Source organism: Jaculus jaculus, chromosome 15 (genome assembly GCF_020740685.1).
Source record: "Jaculus jaculus isolate mJacJac1 chromosome 15, mJacJac1.mat.Y.cur, whole genome shotgun sequence".
NCBI lineage: Eukaryota > Metazoa > Chordata > Mammalia > Rodentia > Dipodidae > Jaculus > Jaculus jaculus.
In genome coordinates, this window is record NC_059116.1 from 68,647,234 (window position 1) to 68,668,341 (window position 21,108).

General features: G+C 45.9%; 1 protein-coding gene across 1 annotated transcript in view; it reads right to left on the reverse strand.

The window, feature by feature from the left end:
- Nucleotides 1–1,392: 1,392 nt before the first annotated feature.
- Nucleotides 1,393–21,108, reverse strand: part of Echdc3 (enoyl-CoA hydratase domain containing 3) — a 33,732-nt gene continuing 14,016 nt past the window's right edge. Inside the window, exons 4-5 of the mRNA XM_004662374.2 lie at nucleotides 13,058–13,258; nucleotides 1,393–2,211 (exon numbers count right to left, since the gene is read on the reverse strand). Coding sequence (XP_004662431.1) covers nucleotides 1,900–2,211; nucleotides 13,058–13,258 — 513 coding nt within the window. The 3' untranslated portion in view covers nucleotides 1,393–1,899. The remainder of the gene's footprint in view (nucleotides 2,212–13,057; nucleotides 13,259–21,108) is intronic.

Consider the following 21,108-nt stretch of genomic DNA (forward strand, 5'->3'; position numbering starts at 1 on the left):
CTGGAATTCATGATGTAGTCTCAGGATGGCCTTGAACTCATGGGGATCCTCCTACCTCAGCACTTCCTTATTGAGAACATACTCTTCTACTTTTCTAAATCTGGAGGAGGAAACTCCCCATCTCAGGAGAAACCTGTGACACCATTCGCGGGCACCCATACCACAAGACACCCTACCCCAGCAATTAGAGTGGAAACCCCAGGCTAGATCCACGTCATTCTTCCCCCCCACCTTTGGTGGTACTGAAGGTCAAATCCAAAATTTCATGACTGCTAGGCAAATGCTATACTATGAAGCTTTAACTCTTGTCTTTTTTTTTTTTTTAATTTTTGTTTTGAAACAGTCTCACTATTCAGGCTGGTCTTGAACTTGTGATTCTCCTGCCTCAGTCTTCTGAGCAGCTGGAATTACAGGAGTGTACCACTATGCCTGGCTCTATATGTTTCTTTATCTCTGGAGTTGGCACTAATCCAAGTTACGGCATACTCTACTCTTAGGCCATCCCCCTCCCCCCCAAAAAAAATAATCCGGGACAGTAGTGTAGCCCAGTTGTAGAGTGCCTGCCTAGTATGCATGAGACCTTGGGTTCAGTCCCTAACACTGAAAAAATAAGAAAGAAAATAAAAATTAAAACAAAAATAAAACATCTTTAGAAGTAAGCTTGAAGATGATTTGGAACATTTCTTGAGTCCCATAGCATAAGCCACAAATAATATGTTTTTGTCCAAACATTTGCTCAGCTGGGGCACTTAAGTGACCGTGATACTCTGGGTCTTCTAGAAGCTGAGCGTAGCTCAGACAGTATGTGAAGAGATGACTCTTGATGGGCAGCGTCTGTTCTATGGCTCTCACTCTTCCCCGGGACTGTGCATGCGTGCACGTGTGGAGTGCATGCCTGTATGTATGCATGTTAGTATGTGTGGGCGCAGTGTGTAGGGTTGCACATGGCCCTGTGTACATACGCATGTGCAGACACAGGACGGCTTCAAGTATTATCAACAGTGCTGAATGCTGGTCACCTCTTTTTGAGGCAGAGTCTGTAACTGGCCTAGAGTTGACCAACTAGGCTAAACTGCCTCCAGCAGTCCTTCTCTCCACCTTCACAGCTACGACTTTACAGGCATCCCCAGCATTGGCATGTGGGCACTAGGGATTGACCCCAGGGCGTCCTATCTGAGCTAAGTGCTTTGCCTACTAAGCTATCTCTCTAGTCTCTTTCCTACTGTTTTCAGTGTTCTGATTTCACAGTTCCTAGCAGGGCAAAGACATTCACTGGAGAACATGAGGCATTTAATGTATGTCGGTCAGAGCAGACATACAAAGAGAACGTTAACCGACTTTTGTTCCCCTGCTCTGAGCTTGCAGTCTGGTTGGAAAGAAAAATGACCCATCTCTATAAATATTTAATTTATTCAAATCACATAAGATTATTTCAAAGCCACAGGCATGATTATTTTCCAATAGAATCAAGGAGAATTTCGGTGCGGAAAAGACCTCAGAGAGATTTGAAATGTTGCACTGCCATGAGCAACCAGGATGGCCTGGCTTTGGAGGATGCTGCTGACCAGGAGAGTGGCAACCTTCCTTCACGCCTCGCTTGATTGCCGCCTGGGTGCAAGTAGCCCCTCTCTTTAAGGGGCTGTGAAGGACTATGTCAGATACCAGGCCTTCTGCCACAGCTGGCCCACTCCAGTGCACGCTGACCTACCAGAGAGCTCGTGATTCATTTACTCTTTCTTCCTCCTTTTCCCAGGGAATGAAACCGATGTCGATGCTACCAAAACAGCTGACTTCTGTTCCAGCCAACAGGCAGCGGTGTGGCTGGGGGGGGGGGAAGACGGGCGCTGGGACCTGGGGGCTTCCTGAGTGCTGCCCACTGGCCGCCCTTCTTCTTGTGGCTCATTGAGACCAGCTGGGTTTTCTCTTCTGAATGAAGGCCTTGATTCCCTCCTGCCCATCCCGCAGGGCTAGGTTGTCCACCATGGTCTGGGAGGCGAGGACATACGCTGTCCTCAGGTCCTGGGACAGCTGCTTGTAGAAAGTGGCCTTGCCCAAGGCTACCACAGAGCGGCTCAGGGAGGCGATCTTCCTCGCTATTCTCATGGTCTCTGCCTCCAGCTGCTCCCCTGGCACCACTCTGTTGATCAGCCCGTGGCGCAAAGCCTCTTGAGCAGAAATGGGCTCCCCGGTAAAAAGCATCTCCAAGGCCACCTGAGGGAGGGACACACGAGGTCAGCAAGGCTCTCTCCATATCCCATGACTCCCTCAGCTCCCATCTCTATTTCAGTGCTGAGACGGCTGCCGCCCTGGCAGACCTACACTCAGCCCAGGTATCTCCTTCCTCAAATGACATGTCATCTGTCACCGCTGATGTTGTCAACCCCCTAACCCCTGCCAGGCAGGAGATCAGATCTTTCCAAGAGCAAAGAAAGCACAAGTGGCCTGGGAGGGGAGGGAACTGCCTGCGTTCTTTCTCACGTCTCCACAGATTGGATCAGCAGGCCTCCTTGACGTGGGGGATTCTGTCTACCTCTTTTGAGGGCAATCACAGAACTGCAGCCCATCTAATGGCCGGGGGGCGGGGGTGGTGGGTCCAATGTGAACACTACCTGTGGTGGTTTGAATCAGATGTCCCTGGTCAACTCGTGTTCTGAATGCTTGGTCACCAGCAGGTGGCAGCTGTGGACATAGAGCCTTGCTGGAGGAGGTGTGTTGCTGACGGCGGGCTTAGGGGTGTTGTTACAGCCAGCCACCCCTTGCTAGCGCTCTGCTCCCTGTTTCGCTCCTCTCTCCCACCTGCTGTTGCCAGGAGCTACGCCCAGCCTCTGCTCTAAGACCATCTGTCCCCTGCTATCATGAAGCATCCCCCTCGAAACTGTAAGCCAAAAGAAATCCTTTCCTCTTATCCGCTGCTCTTGGTTGGGTGTTTTGTCCCAGCAATGCCAAGGTAACTACAATGCTCCCCCTGGGCCGGAAGCCAAGGTTTCAGCAACACGAGGTACGGTCTCCCCGCAGCCCGTGTTCTAGAGCCTGGCAATGCTGGACCCTGGGCTGTGCTTCTTGCAAAGCCAGCATCCCTAGGCCCATGAGTAGTTCACAGTGGTCCTCCTGGTCACGTGGATACCAGTGCAGGGAGTGTCCTCTCCCTCTGTCCTCCACTCCAGCAACCCTGGTGGCTGTCCCTCAAGCATGCCCAGTGCATTCTCGCCTTGGGGCCTCACCCTTGCTTTCTCCCTGCTCCTCTGGGTGTTCTTGTGGCTGGGTCTTCATCTCCTTCCAGTCTCTGCTTCCACTGCCTCCATATTAAAAGTCTCAGACCCTAAGTTCATATGCGGAAGCCCTAACACCCAGTGTTTGGAGATGGGGCCTAGAAGGAGGTAAGAAATGCTAACTGAGGTCATAAGGATGGGGTCCCAATATGCTCAGACTAGTGTCCTTACAAGAAGACACACCAGAGTCTGCTCTTTCTCTATGGTATCGGGACCCAGTGAGAAGGCAGCTGTCTACAAGCCTGGAGGAAGGTCGTCACCAGGAACTGAGTAGCTAGCACCTTCCTCTGGGACTTCTAGTCTCCAGAACTGTGAGAAATAAATATCTGTTCTTTATTATTATTATTATTATTATTATTATTATTATTATTATTATTTGAGATACAGAGATAGAGAGTATGGGCACACAAGGAACTCCAAAAGCAGGCACCACCTTGTGCATCTGGCTTATGTGGGTCCTGGGGAATTGAACCGGGGTCCTTAGGTTTTGCAGGCAAGCACCTTAATCACTAAGCCATTTCTCCTGCCCTAAATATCTGTTTCTGATGATACCCAGTGTGTGGTGTCTTTTTTGGCACCCTGGGCTCACTAAGACACAGGAATATTACATAAATAAAATCATCTTATAAATCCCTGAACTGGGTCATTTTGGGAGATAGGTGGGATTCTAATCCCTGCAGAAGGGATCTAGGAAGGGTTCTCCTCTGTTGGGAAGAGCAGGATCTGCTCATAAGCAGGAACAAGGATGTAGTAATCTTAAATTCTCTTCTATATCAAGGGTTGAATGCTATTGTAGGACCCAACAATAAACAAAAATAAATTTGAGCTAGGACACGAGAGATTTTAATTGGGCAGAACAGACATTTCCTGTGAGTCTGTCAATCATCCAATCAAAGAAAGACAGGTGGCCATATATCCACACAGAGATGGTCAGAGGATCAGCAGGGTCAAAGGGTCAGCCAGGTCAGACCAATTACTCACAGCCACTATTACATCCTGAAGGCTGTAATGGGCCAGACATGGTGACACACACATCTCAGCATTTGGGTGGCAGAGGCAGGAGGGTTGTGAGTTCCAGGTCAGCCTGAGTCATAGCTTAACTTGAGGGCCAATTTGGTTTATATAGTGAGACTACTTCAGAAACAAGAATTAAAATGTGGACAGACAGGCTGGAGGGATGGCTTAGCAGTTAAGACATTTGCTTGCAAAGCCAAAGAACCCAGGTTTGATTCCCTAGGACGCATGTCAGCCAGATACACAAGGGGGCGCATGCATCTGGAGTTCATTTTCAGTAGCTGGAGGCCCTGGCATGTCCATACTCTCTCCCCCACTTTCTCTGTCAAATAAATAAAAATAAAATATTTTAAAAATTTGGACAGACACCAGCCCAGGCTCTTCTATCGTCTGTGTAAGGACACTGAACTTACAAGTCACCTCCCATGGAATTATTTTAAAACATGAAAGTTATTCCTTTTTCTGGAATATTCTATATGCTACCTTGCCAAAGGACAGTTTAAAAAAAGCACATACTCTGGCCAAGTCTCTTGTGATCTTGTTTTTTTTTTGGTTTTTAGAGGTAGGGTCTCACTCTAGCCCAGGCTGACCTGGAATTCAGGGTGGCCTCGAACTCATGGAGAACCTCTGCCTCCTGAGTGCTGGGATTAAAGGTGTGCACCACCATGCCTGGCTAAGTGATCTTGTTTTTATTATCTGTTACAAACTTCTTTTACTATCACATAGTTAATAATCCTAATCATTAATTAGTAGGTTTTATTTCAATCTACCTACCCATATTTCGGATTTCACATAAAGGAAGTCCACTGTGAAGGGGGCGGCACAGGAGGCCAAAGCTCTCAACCCCTGCCTCGTGCCACGTTGCCGGTGAGAGGAAGCCTCCTGCCCGGCCTTTGCACTGTGATAATGGGGGCCTCTGCTGGGTCTCGGGTCTGGGGTCAGACTCTGACCTCTGCACTCCCTACTCACACCTATGCAGAGAACAAAGCCAGTGTGCCCTGCATGAGTCCCAGGGATGTCAACTGTTGAGAACAAAAGTGGAGGATCCCAGGCAGGTGGCAAAGCGGCTGGGTGGGCAGAAAGGAGACAGGTCGCTTACAGTGGTTGGGTATGGGAGGGAGGGGCCCTTGGGAATCGAGGCACGAGGCTAAAGTAGATCAGCCTCCTCCATCAGTTTGGGTATAAAACACTAAACCAGCTGACAGGCACTGTTTCTACAATCCTGGCTCCCTTCCCTCCAACCAAGGTCAAGGTTTTAATGGGACTAACAGGACTCTGCAAGGAAGACCGGGCTGGAGCAAGGCTCAGTGCAGTGCTGGCTTCCTGCATCATCCTACCAAGTTCATTCCCTTTGTTGGGCCTCGGTCTTCTCATCTGCCTAATGGGGTTACATTACTAAGCAACATGTTGATTTATACAGATCATCTGACAGATTAGAGTGCAGCGTTTCCTAGGGAAAAGCCTGTTGGTTTTCCAGCTAGCCAGCGTCATCCTTCCTTAGCATTTAAGTCTCTACAGAGCATGTCCGCAGAAAGCTCAGATGAAAGAAAAAAAAAAATACACCTTTGCCCTTGCCCTAATCACTCATGTTTTCATGTCGCCATCCAGAGTGGTGCTTCCCTGGTTACCCTAAGAAGGTAGTAAATTAGCACTTCTTTCGATCAGGGGAATTTTCGTTAAAGAAGGGGGTGGTGCTAGGGAGTTGACTGAGCAGTTGACAGTCCTTGCTGGCCAAGCCTACTGCTGGGAGTTCAGTCCTCCTCTGCACCCTCATAAAGCCAGAGAGACGCAAAGTGCTGTCAGGAACACCCAGGGCTCTGAGGCCCGCTCATCTGGAGTTTGTTTGCAGTGACAAGAGACTGTCTGAAAGAGGATGAAAAAAAAAGAAAACAGCACAGACGCCTCGAGGTTGTCCTCTGATGTCCACGTACATGCCATGGTATGTGTGCATTCGTACCCACATCCACCCCCCCACACACATAAGTAAACGCAAAGAAATAGTCAGTATAACAGAAAAGGGCCGGGCGTAGTGGCGCATGCCTTTAATCCCAGCGCTTGGGAAGCACAAGTAGGAGAATCACCATGAGTTCGAGGCCACCCTGAGACTCCATAGTGAATTCCAGGTCAGCCTAGGATAGAGTGAGACCCTACCTCGAAAAAACAGAAACAAAAACAAAGCAAAACAAAACAAAACGGGGTGAGGCTGGAGAAATAGTTAAGTTGGTATGGTAAAGTGCTTGCCTTAGAAGCATGAGAACTGAGTTTGATCCCCTAAATCTCTGTCTCTCTCTCTCTCTCTCTCTCTCTCTCTCTCTCTCTGTGTGTGTGTGTGTGTGTGTATTTGCATCTACCTGTAATCCCAACACTGGAGAGGCAGACAGCTGGCTCCCTCAAGCTTTCTGGCTGGCTAGTCTAGTTGGCCAGCTCCAGGCCCATGAGAGACCCTGTCTCAGAAAAGGTGAACACATTTGTTTGCATGAGGCTAGAGGACAATCTCAGGTGTTGTATTAGCTCCTTTCTCATTGCTTCTATTTTACCTGACAACACTCAGTTCGGGGGAGAAAGGGTTTATTGCAGCTTGCAGGTCCAGGGCCCAGTATCCACCATGGCACGGAAGGCCTGGCAGCAGGATCTGGAAGCAGCTGGTCACAGTCAGTGCAGTGAGGAGGCAGAGTGAGGACGGCTGCTGTCAGCCAGCTCTCTCCCCTTTCCACAGCCCGGGACCTGGCCACAGAACTGGGCTGACGGTAGTTAAGATGGGTCTCCTCATCTCAGTTAATCAAGATAATACCTCGCAGGTGACTCTAGTCAGGTCAAGTCGACAATCAATGTAAACCATCACAAGTGTCATCCTCAGGAACAACTCTCTCTGTCTCTCTCTCTCTGCCCACCCTTTTCTTTCTTTCTTTTTTTCTTTTGGCTTTTTCAGGTAGGGTCTCACTCTAGCTCAGGCTGACCTGGAATTCACAATGTAGTCTCAGGCTGGCCTTGAACTCACAGCACTCCTCCTAGCTCTGCCTCCTGAGTGCTGGGATTAAAGGTGTGCGCCACCACACCTGGCCGGCGTCAACTGCTGTTTTTGCCTAGGTTCTGGGGAACAAACTCAGGTCTTTAGGCATTGTTGATGGAGCCCTCTCCCTAGGCCGGGGCGCTGTTGAGTTGCACGTGCTCTAAGACTGCACTTCCCAAACTCCGCAGACCATGGGAGGCCTTGCTCCGCTGCGGTCACGGTCACGGTCACGGTCACGGTCACGGTCACGGCGAGGCTGGCCTGACTGTCTTTCCTCGGGCTTTCTGCCCACGCTGGCTTGAGTGAGGGTCAAGAACTCCGCGGCTTGGACCTCTTACTGAGCTGCATGAGCAGGAAATTAAACTCCACAGACACACACAGTTAAAACTGAGGAAAGGTAGAAGCAGGGATTTCTATTGTGGTGAAAGTTTGGGAAAAGCAATTCTGTTGTCCCCCCCCCCCCCCCCGCAGTTCTTCAAGGATATCAGCTGCCTGTGGCGCCGGTTCTGAGTTCCCCCTGAAACCAGCTCTGGCTGACAAGGCGCCTGGGGTATGTATGTGGCACAATGAATACGCATTGAGTCATGCAGAAGAAGAAGCGCTTTGCAAATGAGGATCATCACTCACGCTCTGCCTCAGTGGGCTGGACTGTTACCACAACTGTTCTAAACAAACCAGCCATTCCTTTCTGGAACAGCCGAGCAGTTTGCCAGAATGACCAGCAGAGGGCAGGGATACCCAACATATGTCAAGGGCCTATCTGACAAGGGCTGAGACCACCTATCAAGGCCAGTTTGCAAAAGCACCTGCTTTCTTCCCTGAGGATAAGCATGGGGACATGTGCCTACCACATGCCCACATTGATTGCACCTGGGCACCATGTGTTCCTATGTGAGCAGTCAACCAAAAGTGCTTCTGGGCCTGGAGAGAAGGCGTAGTGGTTAAGGCGCTTGCCTGTGAAGCCTAAGGACCCATGCTCTACTCCCCAGATCCCATGTAAGCCAGCCACATAAGGTGACGCCTGTGCAAGGTTGCACATGCGCACACGGTGGTGCACACAGCTAGAGTTCGATTACAGTGGCTGGAAGCTCTGGTGCACCAATTCTCTCTCACTCTTACTCTCATTGAGGAAAAAAAAAGGCCAGTCTGTTGGATTTGCCTCCAAAAAAAAAAAAGTGCTTCTGCTAAGGTTTAGATTTTTATGCATTTCAAGTTTTCCTCATAAGTAGGGCTCGCAGGTGAGCTCTGAATATACAAAAACTGGGGCTGGAGAGATGGCTTAGCGGTTAAGCGCTTGCCTGTGAACCCTAAGAACCCTGGTTCGAGGCTCGATTCCCCAGGTCCCACGTTAGCCAGATGCACAAGGGAGCGCACGCGTCTGGAGTTTGTTTGCAGAGGCTGGAAGCCCTGGCGCGCCCATTCTCTCTCTATCTGTGCCTCTCTCTCTCCCCCCCCCCATCACTCTCAAATAAATAAATAAAAATGAACAAAAAATATTAAAAAAAAATACAAAAACTGGGAAAAGGTCTTCAGTTCTGACATGAAGTTCTCACAAAATCCCCTTTATCAATAGCAATGATAATCACAAATGAGCCACTTCTCATTGTTGGCTTCAAACTGAATTCTTTCTATTCCCCAGTGCCCATGAAAAGCCAGGTGCACAAAGTGGAATATACACCTGTAGTTCTTTGCAGTGGCAGGAGGCACTGGCACGCCCATACTCACTGTGTTTCTTCTGTCTCCAATAGATAAATATAAAGGCCCTGGCATACCCATTCTTTCATTCTCTTTCTCTCTCTGCTTGCAAATGAATGAAAATATTATATATATATATAATTTGGGTCTAGAGAGATGGTTAAGGCTCTTGCCTGTGAAGCCTAAGGACCCAGGTTCGATTCCCCAGTACCCATCCAGATGCACATGGTGGCGCATGTATCTGGAGTTCATTTGCAGTGGCTAGAGACCCTGGCGTGCCCATTCTTTCTCTCTCTATCTTGCTGTCTCTCTCTCTCAATCTCTCTCTGCTTGAAAATAAATTAAAACAATTTTTAAAAGATTTACCTATTTTCATGTGTGTGTGTGAATGACAAATGCTTGGGCTCCTTTTGTGTCTGGCTTTATATAAGCAGCTTGGGAATTGGAGCTGAGTCAGCAGGCTTTGCACTTGTAAATGCTGAGCCATCTTCCCAGGCCCTAAACTATTCTTTTAAAAATATTTCAATTTATTTATTTGCAAGCAGGCACAGAAAAAGGGGACACACACACACATACACAGAGAGAGAGAGAACTGCAAATGAATTCCAGAGATATGCACTACTTTGTGTATCTGGCTTTACGTGGGTATTGGGGAATCGAACCCAGACCACTGAGCTTTGCAAGCAAGTGCCTTTAATTAATTAATTAATCTAATTAAGTTATTTAATCTCTCCAGCTCCAAACTGTATTATTGATTCAGACCCCCAACTAGCCCAGCACTAAAAAGGCCAATGTGCAAAGACATCTATTGTTAGAACTCTGAACTCTTTTTACAGAGATGACTAGAAACACACACACACAACTGATCTCTGGAGTCCACTGACTCAGAGGCCTACTTCTGGGAGTCAGAATGGGAATCTGAGTTGGACAATCCAGGAGATTCTTGTGGCCTGTTTCCTGACGACAGTGTCTTTGAGAGGAAAAAACTACCCTGGTTCTTAGAACATCCCTGTCCCTTAATCTTTCAGTTATGCAATATGGTTCTGAGAATTGGGCTTTTCAAAAACAATGTGTGAAGTTTCTAGGGATCAGTTTTTCTTTACATTATTTATTATTATTTGCAAGCAGGGAGAGAGAGAAAGAGAGAGAATGGGCATGCTAGGGCTTCTTGCCACTGCAAATGAACTCCAGATGCATGTGCCACTTTGTGCATCTGGCTCTACACGGGTACTGGGGAATCAAACCTGGGCCAGCAGGCTTGCAAGCAGTTACCTTAACTACTAAGCCATCTCTCTAGCCAAGGAGTCACTTGATGAGCCTTGCTTGAGAAAGTTGGCTTGTTTATTTTAAGACTGGATTCTTACCATGACAGCTGGGCAGTGTTCAGGGTTTTAAATGCCTTGTCATGGAACCTTCCAGCTTGCTACAGAAGACCTCATGGTTTGATTTTATTAGTAAACTCTGACAATAGATTTGTGCTACATTATAATTTATGTCTGGTTCAAAGCAGTGACCTAGGAAATATTTACTGAATAAATCTGCACACACTTAAGGTGAGTATCTATGTTGACAGGATAAGAAATCCTCCCTTGGTTGGAAGACTCTTGTACAAGCTGTCACCTTTTACAGTGTGGAAACCACTGCTATCCTGCTGTCAGAAATGTGATGTCTGCATGCTGGAACTACACACACACACACACACACACACACACACACACACACACACACTCCTCTTTTTGATTTTTATTTATTTATTTGAGAGCAACAGACAGAGAGAGAGAGAAAGAGGCAGAGAGAGGGAGAGGAAAAGAGAGAGAATGGGCATGCCAGGGCATCCAGCCACTACAAATGAACTTCAGACGCATGTGCCACCTTGTGCATCTGTCTTATGTGGGTGCTGGGGAATCAAACCTGGGTCCTTTGGCTTTGCAGACAAACACCTTAACTGCTAAGCCATCCCTCCAGCCCTTAAAAAAAATTTCCAGCTGAGAGCAAAGTTCACTTCTAAAACAGACACTGTTGGTTTCCACATAAGGGACGCTCCCAAATATTATTCTTTGAGGTCTCAGGGAAGAAGAAAGGTATGTGATGAAAATACACTTCATTGTACTTAGGAATGACAAGGCAACTTGGTCACATAGCTCCTCCCTGGGCAGATTGAGCATACTATGGGATATTCCTGGTATTGAAATGCAACCAATGTCAACTCAACACCAGAAATAAGCTATATTGATAAGACAAGATCGCCAACTGCCAACTGTGAGACTTGCCACTTCTTCCACATCTGCAGGGCCCAGGAGAACTTGCAGTAGAAGCAGCACCATGAACACTGCTCTTACTGGTAGCCTGACACCCAGCTCCAGGGTGATGGCGGCAGACACAGTGATCAAGCACAACCTATCAAAGCAGAAATCCAGAGGCTACAAAGATCTCAGCACTAACTCAGACTGCCAACAGGCCTTCCATGGATCAGAACATTGTGGAAGAGGGAGCAGAGATTGTAAGAGCCACAGAGTGAGTGGGAATACCCAGAGACACAGTCTACCCCACTACCTCATAGGGACTGACTGAGGCCTTCATGACCCCCATAGTGAATCCCATAATCCCACTGAGGAAGGCCCTAGAGAAATGGTAATAAAAGAATCTGTTATAATATTTAAAAAAGAAAAGAGGGCTGGAAAGGTGGCTTAGCAGTTAAGGTGTTTGCCTACAAAGCCAAAAGACCCAGGTTCAATTCCCCAGTACCAACGTAAGCCAGATGCACAAGGTGGTGCATGCGTCTGGAATTTGTTTGCAGTGTCTAGAGGACCATTCTCTCTCTTTCTCTCTCTGTCTGCCTCTTTCCCTCTCTCTCTCTCTCAAATAAATATATAAATAAATATTTTTTAAAAAACTTTAAGAAAAAAAAAGAAAAGAAAGAAATCAGCTACTTTAAATCCTTCCTGGAAAGAGGACTATCAAAAGTTGTTAGCCGGGGCACAATCCCAGCCTCTTGATTGATGCTGACATCATGTCAGCTTGCTACATAGCTCATGGGCAACAAAACTAAGCCTTCATTGCACTTCAAGTACAATTATAAACACGACTATGCTTGTGTGAACACAAAACACCCGACTAGTGGCACTGAAGGGTGTGCAAGATTGAGATGCAGTGAGTTTACAAGCTGACACTTGGGGTGAGCAGCTATAGAGGAAGAGGCAGTGACCTAATTCTGCCCCTCGTATACAAAACAACATGGCATGTCTAGCCAGATAGCCAGTGGGCACACCGTTTCAATACAAAACAGTTTTTGTCTCTTGTTTGGTGTGGGTGAGTGTGCGCACATGTTTTTATGTGTGTGGGTGCACAAGTGTGTGGAGGCCAAAGGCCCATGTTAGTTGCTCCCCATCTTATATTTTGAGACAGGGTCTCTCACAGTTTGGAACTCACCCATTTGGCTAGCCTGGCCAGGCAGCAAGCCCTGACTGTCTCCACCTCTCCAGCTGGGATTGCAGGCAGGTCCGCCGTGCCCAGCATGGGTGCTGGGGATCTGAACCCACGTTTGTTTGTGTGGCAAACCCTTCACCCACTTCACTGAGCCATCTCCCAAGCCCTAGAAGATACTTTTTCTTCCTCCTCCTCCTCCTCCTCCTCTTCTTTGAGGTAAGGTCTCACTCTAGCCCAGGCTGACCTGGAATCACTATGTAGTCTCAGGGTGGCCTTGAACTCATTGCAATCCTCCTACCTCTGCTTCCCGAGTGTTGGGATTAAAGGCATGTGCCCCCACACCCGGCTCAAAGCTACTTAAAAAAAATTTTTTTTGTTCATTTTTATTTATTTATTTGAGAGCATCAGAGAAAGAGAGAGAGAGAGAGAGAGAGAGGGGGAGAGAATGGACATGCCAGGGCCTCCAAATGAACTCCAGACACGTGCGCCCCCTTGTGCATCTGGCTAACGTGGGTCCTGGGGAACCGAGCCTCGAACTGGGGTCCTTAGGCTTCACAGGCAAGCGCTTAACCGCTAAGCCATCTCTCCAGCCCTCAAAGATACTTTCTGGAACCTCCTGAGCACCACAAAGAAGTTCAATTACCTTTCTGGGCACGGCTCTCGCCAGGGCAACTGCAGGGGTGGAGCAGAAGAGCCCGACGTTCACCCCAGGAGTGGCAAAGGACGACTTGTCACTCGCCACAGCAATATCGCAGCTTGCAACCAGCTGGCAGCCAGCAGCTGTGGCCAAGCCATCGACCATGGCAATGATGGGGACAGGATGGCTCCGGATCAGCATCATCACCTGCAGGACAGACACACCCACCTCACTGGCATGCAGATCAAGGAGCCGGGGGAATACCGTCATTTTACATAACTTTGGTGTCTACGGCACTTTTCCTATGGATAGTTCATCAGAGTTTAGGAAGAAAAAAAAAGAAAGTAACAAGTGCAAAAAGCCTTAATTTGTATTAAATGCCTGCCTCGAAAAGACTGTATAATTTGGTTTTTCTAGAAACGCATGAGGAAGGAATGCTATTCAGTAAGGCAGACCTGAAGCTGGGAGGAGGGAAGTCACTTGCCCAAGGCTGTGTGACAGGTTCGTGGTGGCAGTGGAGTCTAAGCCCAGCTCTGTGAGGCGACAATTCTCTCCTCCTGCTTCCCTAGCACCCCACTGAATAACTGTGGATGTCTGTCCCTGGGGAGCAAACAAACCCCTTTACAAATCATTCTGTTCTCCTGTGCCTGTGGGAAGCCCTGGTGTTAAAAGTCTGAAATTGGCATTTGGTGCTTCCTTGAAAAATTAAGGTGGGAAAGGGACTTGAAGGCAATTTCCTCAGTAATTCCTTCTCAAATTACTGCATGCATACTCCACAATTCTATTAAGATGGGGAGGGGGACACCCTGCTGTCTTCAGAATAAGCAAAATTCCTAAAATGGAGCCCTTGGCATAGAGAGGAGGCAAAACTGTGTTCATATGACCCTCACTGCTGAAAACCTGCCAGAATTTGAACTTATTTTTTGAAGCTTATTTTTTCATGGAACTCTAAACAGATTGTGTTGCCATAGCAACTTCGATTTCTAAATTATTGCTCTTTGAACCTTGGCAGGGAGGGAGGGAAGATAGGAAATACATCTGGGCTTTTCCCCAAGGCAGCAATTCAAAGAAAAATGACCTTCACAGATTTGAAGGTTTTGTCTCGGAAACTTATCTTTTATATTCATAAACACTTGATATTTGTTGGCTCTTTCCCCCTAAAATAACCAATTATACAGTCAGGCACAGCCTAACAGCATTTTTGCTGATGGTGGTGGTCCTATAAGATTATGATCGAGCTGAAAAAGCGACCGCAGAGCCACTGAACTGTCCTAGTGCATTGTGTCACATGATAGTGTTGGAAACAAACCCACTGTGCCTGGCTGAATGGCAGTATGGCACAATTAATTATGGACGGTGCATAATAACGATGACATAAATGGCTGTGCTTTTACTTTATGCATCCACTTTATTACACTTCTTATTTTTGCAGTGCTGGACATCGAACCCAAGACTTTGTGCATACCAGGCAAGCACTCTGCATCCTCAGACCCTTTTTTATAATTCCTTTATTATTTATTTTTGAGAGAGAGAGAGAACGAGCGTGCCAGGGCCTCCAGCTGCTATGAACAAACTCCAGATGCATGGGCACCTTCGTATGCATGTGAGACATTGCATGCTTGTGCCACTTTTGCGTCTGGCTGCGTGGGACCTGGATATTTGAACATGCATTCTTAGCCTTTGCAGGCAAGCGCCTCAACTGCTACGCCATCTCTCCAGTCCTATAATTCTTTTTTTTGTTTGTTTGTTTTTAAATTTTTTTGTGTTCATTTTTATTTATTTATTTGAGAGTGACAGAGAGAGAAAGAGGGGGAGAGAGAGAGAGAGAGAGAGAGAGAGAGAGAATGGGCGCGCCAGGGCTTCCAGCCACTGCAAACAAACTCCAGACGCGTGCGCCCCCTTGTGCATCTGGCTAACGTGGGACCTGGGGAACCGAGCCTCGAACCAGGGTCCTTAGGCTTCACAGGCAAGCGCTTAACCACTAAGCCATCTCTCCAGCCTCTTTTTTATTTTTATTTTTTAATATTTTTAATTAATCTACAAGGAGAGAAAGAGAATCAGAGAGAGGGGGAACTGGTACACAGGCCTCTTGCCATTGCAACTTAACTCCAGATACATGTGACACTTTGTGTATCTGGCTTTACATGGGTACTGAGGAAGTGAACCCTGGCCACTAATTAGGCTTTGCAAACAAGCACCTTCAAACACTTAGCCATCTCCCCAGTCCCCTATAATTCCTTTGTTGTTGTTTTTTGGAAGTAGATTCTCACTCTAGCCTGAGTTGACCTAGAACCTCTATAGCCTAGGCTGACCTCAAACCCAAAGCGATCCTCCTACCTCAGCCTCCTGAGTACTGGGATAAAAGGTGTGAGCCATTGTGTTGAGCCCTTCTTTATTTATTTATTTTGATTTTTTCAAGAAAGGGTCTCATTCTAGCCCAGGCTGATCTGGAATTCACTATGTAGTCTCAGGCTGGCATTGAACTCACAGCAATCCTCTTACCTCTGCCTCCTGAGTGCTGAGATTAAAGGTGTGGCATACCATGCCCAGTCCAGCCCTTTTTTTAAAAAAAATATTCATTTATTTGATTTTTAATGTGCTATTTCCTTATCACTTTTATTTTATTTTATTTTATTTTATTTTATTTTATTTTATTTTATTTTATTTTATTTTATTTATTTGAGAGAGAGAGAATAGATGTGCCAGGGCCTCCAGCTGCTACAAACAAACTCCAGACGCATGTACCATTTTGTGCATCTGGCTTACGTGGGTCCTGAGGAATCAAACCTGGGTCCTTTGGCTTTACAGGCAAGGACCTTGGCCGCTAAGCCATCTATCCAGCCCTTAGTTATCAATTTGAAAGAGCAAGAGAATGAGTGAGTTTAGACATACCAGGGTCTCCTGTTGCTACAAACGAACTCCAGACGCATGTGCCACTTTGTGCATTTGGCCCTATGTGGGTACTAGTGAATCCAACCAGGAACATCAAGCTGTGCAGGCAAGTGCCTTTAACCACTGAGCCATCTCTCTAGCCCCCAGTATGCCTTATTATTGTTATTATTATTATTATAATACTTTAAGACAGGATCTCATTAAGTAACCAAAGCTGACTTCAAACTCTGCAAGCTCAGACAGGCCTTGAATATGTAACCTCCTGCCTCAGCCAGCTGAGAAGCTGGGAAAATATACTTGTGATTTTGATTTTGAGTTATTTATTTACAAGCAGGGGTGGGGGGAAGACAGACAGACAGAGAGAATGGGTGTGCCAGGGCCTCCAGCCACTGCAAACAAACTCCAGACACATGCGCCACTTTGTGCATCTGGCTTTACGTGGGTCCTGAGGAACTGAACCTGGGTAATTCGGTTTTGCAGGCAAGTGCTTTGACCACTGAGCCATCTCTCCAGCCCGATTAAAAAGATCCTGTAAACCTGTATGCCATGGTTACTAGTATGAGTCTCATACACCTCATGTTGACCAGTCTTTCCTTGCAGTATGGTACTTGTACTTTATCTAACCGTGCCTGCCAGCTATAAACCATGTAGCCTAGGTATGGCATGGGCTCTCTCGTTTATCTACTCAGAAGCCTTGGTGTGAAGCCAACTGTACCAGCTATATACCAAACAACCTAGGCGTTCCATGTATATACCATGTAGCCTAGGTGTGGAATGGGCAGTCTCATCTATAGATTTTCTAGCGAATGTATGGAGTGGGCTTTACTATCTATATACCATGTAACCTGGGTATAGAGTGGTCTGTCTTATCTGTTCCCATATAGCCTCAGTGCAGAATGGCTAGTCATATATTTCTCTCTCTCTCTCTCTCTCCATTAATCATCTATCTTTATCTATCTATCTATCTATCTATCCATCCATCCATCCAGCCAGCCAGCCAGCCATTTATACTATTTAACCTTACTGTGGCTGTCCCATCTCCATACTGTGTACCTAGGCGTGGAGAAGGCTACATCTAGGTTTGGATAAACACACTCTATGACGTTGGCCCAGTGATAAACATCACATTCACACGCCCTTCTCCAAACCTATCCTATTGTTAAAGAGTGTGTGATTGCATTTTAAGGCCACTCTATCATATTTTATAGTAGTCTTTTCTTTCTTTTGGGTAGATGGGCCATCTTTTGAGAATATAACAGATGTTAATTATCTTCTCCCCAGAAAAATGCAGATAGACACATATGTATACAAAATTGCTCACGAATAAGCAGGTTTCTGCAATCCAAGGAGAGACAAAAGAGGTAGGTTAGTAATGAATCTTATTCAGAGAGCTACAGTGATAGGGGAAGAGTTCAGAAGACCTTCTAATGTTTTGTTGCAAAGAAAGAAAAGCTTTTGTGTTAGTTTTGAGTATTGTTCCAGCACCCAGAGAATTAGAGTTACTTATCAAAAGCCAGTTCATGAGATTACAGATCACAGTTGAACAGCCTATGATCCTGTCAGCCATCCCTGAAGGGCTAGAATTAAAAAAAAAAAAAAAAAAGGAGATAGAAAAATAATACTTAAGCTACATGGTATGTATTCAGCATCATTAAAATAATTATACCTTTGATCTAGGAGTCCGGCTTCTAAGACATAATCTGAGATAGGTTAAAAGTCCTATGGCCAATCATGAGCAACAAACCATTATTTTATGGTATAAAACTTTATAATTCAAATGTACAAAAACAGGTCAATGGTATGGCTGGTACGGTTTGGGTGCGTGTCCCCAGAAGGCCATGTGTCAGACTCATCCCCAGCCTGGTCACACTGGGAGGTGACAGAACTCCTTCGGGACTCACACGATCCACCCATGGGGCTGTGGCGGGCACCTGGTCTCCTCTCTCTGCTTCCTGGCACATGATGTTCAGTTCGCCCTGACGTGCTCTGTGGCCATTGTGATCTGCTTCCTTCAACAGGGACTCAAAGCAATGGGGCTGCCAAATCTTGGACTTGAAACTCCAGAACCATAAGCTAAATAAATATTTTGTTTCTTTATTTTATTTGTTGTTGTTTTTCTAGATATGGTCTCACTCTAGCTCAGGCTGACACTATGTAGTCTCATGGTAGCCTTGAACTCATGGCTTCTCTGCCTCCTGAGTGCTGGGATTAAAGGCATGGGCTACCATGCCTGAATTTGTTTCTTTTTTTTTTTTCTTTTCTTAATTATTATTTATTTATTAGAGAGAGAGAGAGAGAGAGAGAGAGAGAGAGAGAGAGAGAGAATGGGCATGCCAGGGCCTCCAGCCACTGCAAATGAACTCCAGACACATGTGCCTCCTTGTGCATCCAGCTTATGTGGGTCCTGGGAATCAAACTGGGGTCCTTTGGCTTTACAGGCAAATGCCTTAACCTCTAAGCCATGTTCTCCAGCCCCCCATTTTTTAATGTGAGTGTATGTGATATACACTGTGTATGTGTACATGTGTGGACGTACACGTGGAAGCCAGCAATATCTTCCTCAATCACTCCTCTTTATTTTCCTGAGGCAGGGTCACTCCCTTGAGCCTAGCGCTTGCTGATTCAACTAGCCTAGATAGCTAGCTTGTCCTGGGAGTTCCATCGACACCACCCACCTGCTGACGTCACCGGTGGCATCCACATCCACCTGGCAATAGCCTGGGCGTTTGGGGGTCTGCACTCGAGCCCTCATGCTTGTGGAGTACGTGCGATGCCAACTGAGCCATCTCCTCAGTCCCCATCTCCTCTTTTTATAAGTTATTTGCCTCAAATATTTCACTGTAGCAAGACAAAGCTGACAAATACAAGGGCTATGTAAAGTAAGCTATATTTATTTCACGGAATGTGCCATTCACATGGAAATGAAATTTCCCAAGGTAAAACCCAGCCTGTGTGCCAGGGCTTACATAAGGTTCTAGAGCGAGGCTGCTGGGATCTGTGGCCCAGCCTGTTGGTTACTCATCCCCTAACCTGAACAAGACACCCAACCCTTCAGTTTCCACATCAGCAGGATGGGTATAATATTAGCACCAATCTAACAGAACACGACAGTTACATAAACCAATATAGCTAGAGCATATGAAATATTACCTGGCACATATTAAGCATCTGATATACTACATAAGCTATATACTATAATCACATTTATAAAAGTTATTTGAACAAATATGTACTTAGGGGAAAATTATAAAAATAATATAGCAAAGCCGGGCATGGTGGTGCATGCCTTTAATCCTAGCACTTGGGAGGCAGAGGTAGGAGGATCACCATGAGTTCAAGGCCACCCTGAGACTACATAGTAAATTCCAGGTCAGCCTAAGCTAGAGTGAGACCCTACCTCAAAAAAAAAAAACAATTAATAATGATAATAATAGTAATAATATATCAAAGTGGGCAAGAGAGATGGCTTAGCAGGCTGGAGGGATGGCTTAGCAGTTAAGGCGCTTGCCTGCAAATCCAAAGGACCCAGGTTTGATTCCTTACTACCCATGTATGCCAGATGCTCAAGGGGGCGCATGTGTCTAGAGTTTGTTTGCAGTGGCTAGAGGCCCTGGAGTGCCCATTCTCTCTCTCTGCTTGTAAATAAATAAATAAACTAAAAAATTAAAAAAATATATAGCAAAGTATTAATTACAGTTTTTCTGGGTGATATGATTATCATGTGGCGTTTTTCAAAAATCTGTGTAATTATTTTCATAATTCAAAATATTTTAAGTAAAGTTGGAAAGCAGTTCAGAAAAAAAACAAAGGGAAGCTAGCTAACGAACAAGCTAGGATAATCAAACCCAGGAGAGTCAAGAATAAATGCCACCTGTGCTGGAGAGATGGCTTAGTGGTTAAGGCACTTGTCTGCAAAGCCAAAGGAACCAGGTTCAACTCCCCAGGACCCACATCAGCTAGATGCACAAGAGGGTGCACACATCTGGAGTTCTCCCTGGGGCACCTATTTTCTCTCTCTCTCTCAAATAAACAAATAAATAAATATAGTTTAAAAAAAGAATAAATGCCACCTATCTGATCTTCCTCAATTAAGCACTGTTTTGGGTTCTGCTTGTTCCAAAACATGACATACATTGAACTCTGCCCTAGCCTCATTTAACAGCATTATTGTCAGTTCCATATTGGTTTTGCAAGTGATCCACTGTCATTTCACTGGTGGGATGTAAGAAGAAAGACAAAGATTTCCTTCAGAAAGGGTTTCCATCTCCAGTTGTCAACATGATAGAATAGAAACAAGAGGTAACTCTGGTGGAGGCCAACACGTGACCATCCCAGAAGGTCACTTTATCTCACTCATAACTGAGTTCTCCTTCTAGTCCAATCTGCCCTGCTCCTGATTGGTAAATAATTAACTGTCAAGGAGGATGTGTTGTCTGTAACAAATTTGCTCTAGTTTGTAGCTGCTGAGCTAATGCAGAGATCTTTATCTTACTTTATAAAATCAAATTTTCTTGAGCATGAACTAAACAATGAAATATCTAGCTCATTCTGTTCCAATCTGCTTGTTGATTTCACCTGGAAATTGAAACCTTACACAAGTTCTTGATGCTCATATTTATTCAAGACATTTTTTTTTGTGTGGCACTACTACAAAATTGAACACGGACCTAGGGATTAAACCTAGGACCTTGTACATGCTAGATAAACACTCTATCACTGAGTAACATATCAACACATTCAACAATTTGAATTTCTTAGAAACAGTGGTAAAGAAATCAATATTCTGGGGCTGGAGAGATCGCTTAGCAGTTAAGGCGCTTGCCCACGAAACCAAAGGACCCAGGTTCAATTCCCCATGTACCCATGTAAGCCAAATGCACAAGGTGGTCCATGCATGAGGAGTGTCTGCAATGATATAAGGCTCTGTTGGGCCCATTCACTCACTTTCTCTCTCTCTAATAAATAAATAAAATATTAAAAAAGAAATCAATATTCTTGCACTCTTATCTTATTTTAGGACTAAGTCTTGTATATGTACTGAGTCTTTTCAGGAAGCCATAGGCATCCATGGGCTGGAAGCTTCCAAGATACCTGGTCTTTATCTTCTGAGGAAACCCAGGTTTCTATGCAGTTTTTGCTAACCTGTTCAGATCTCAGAAGGGGTA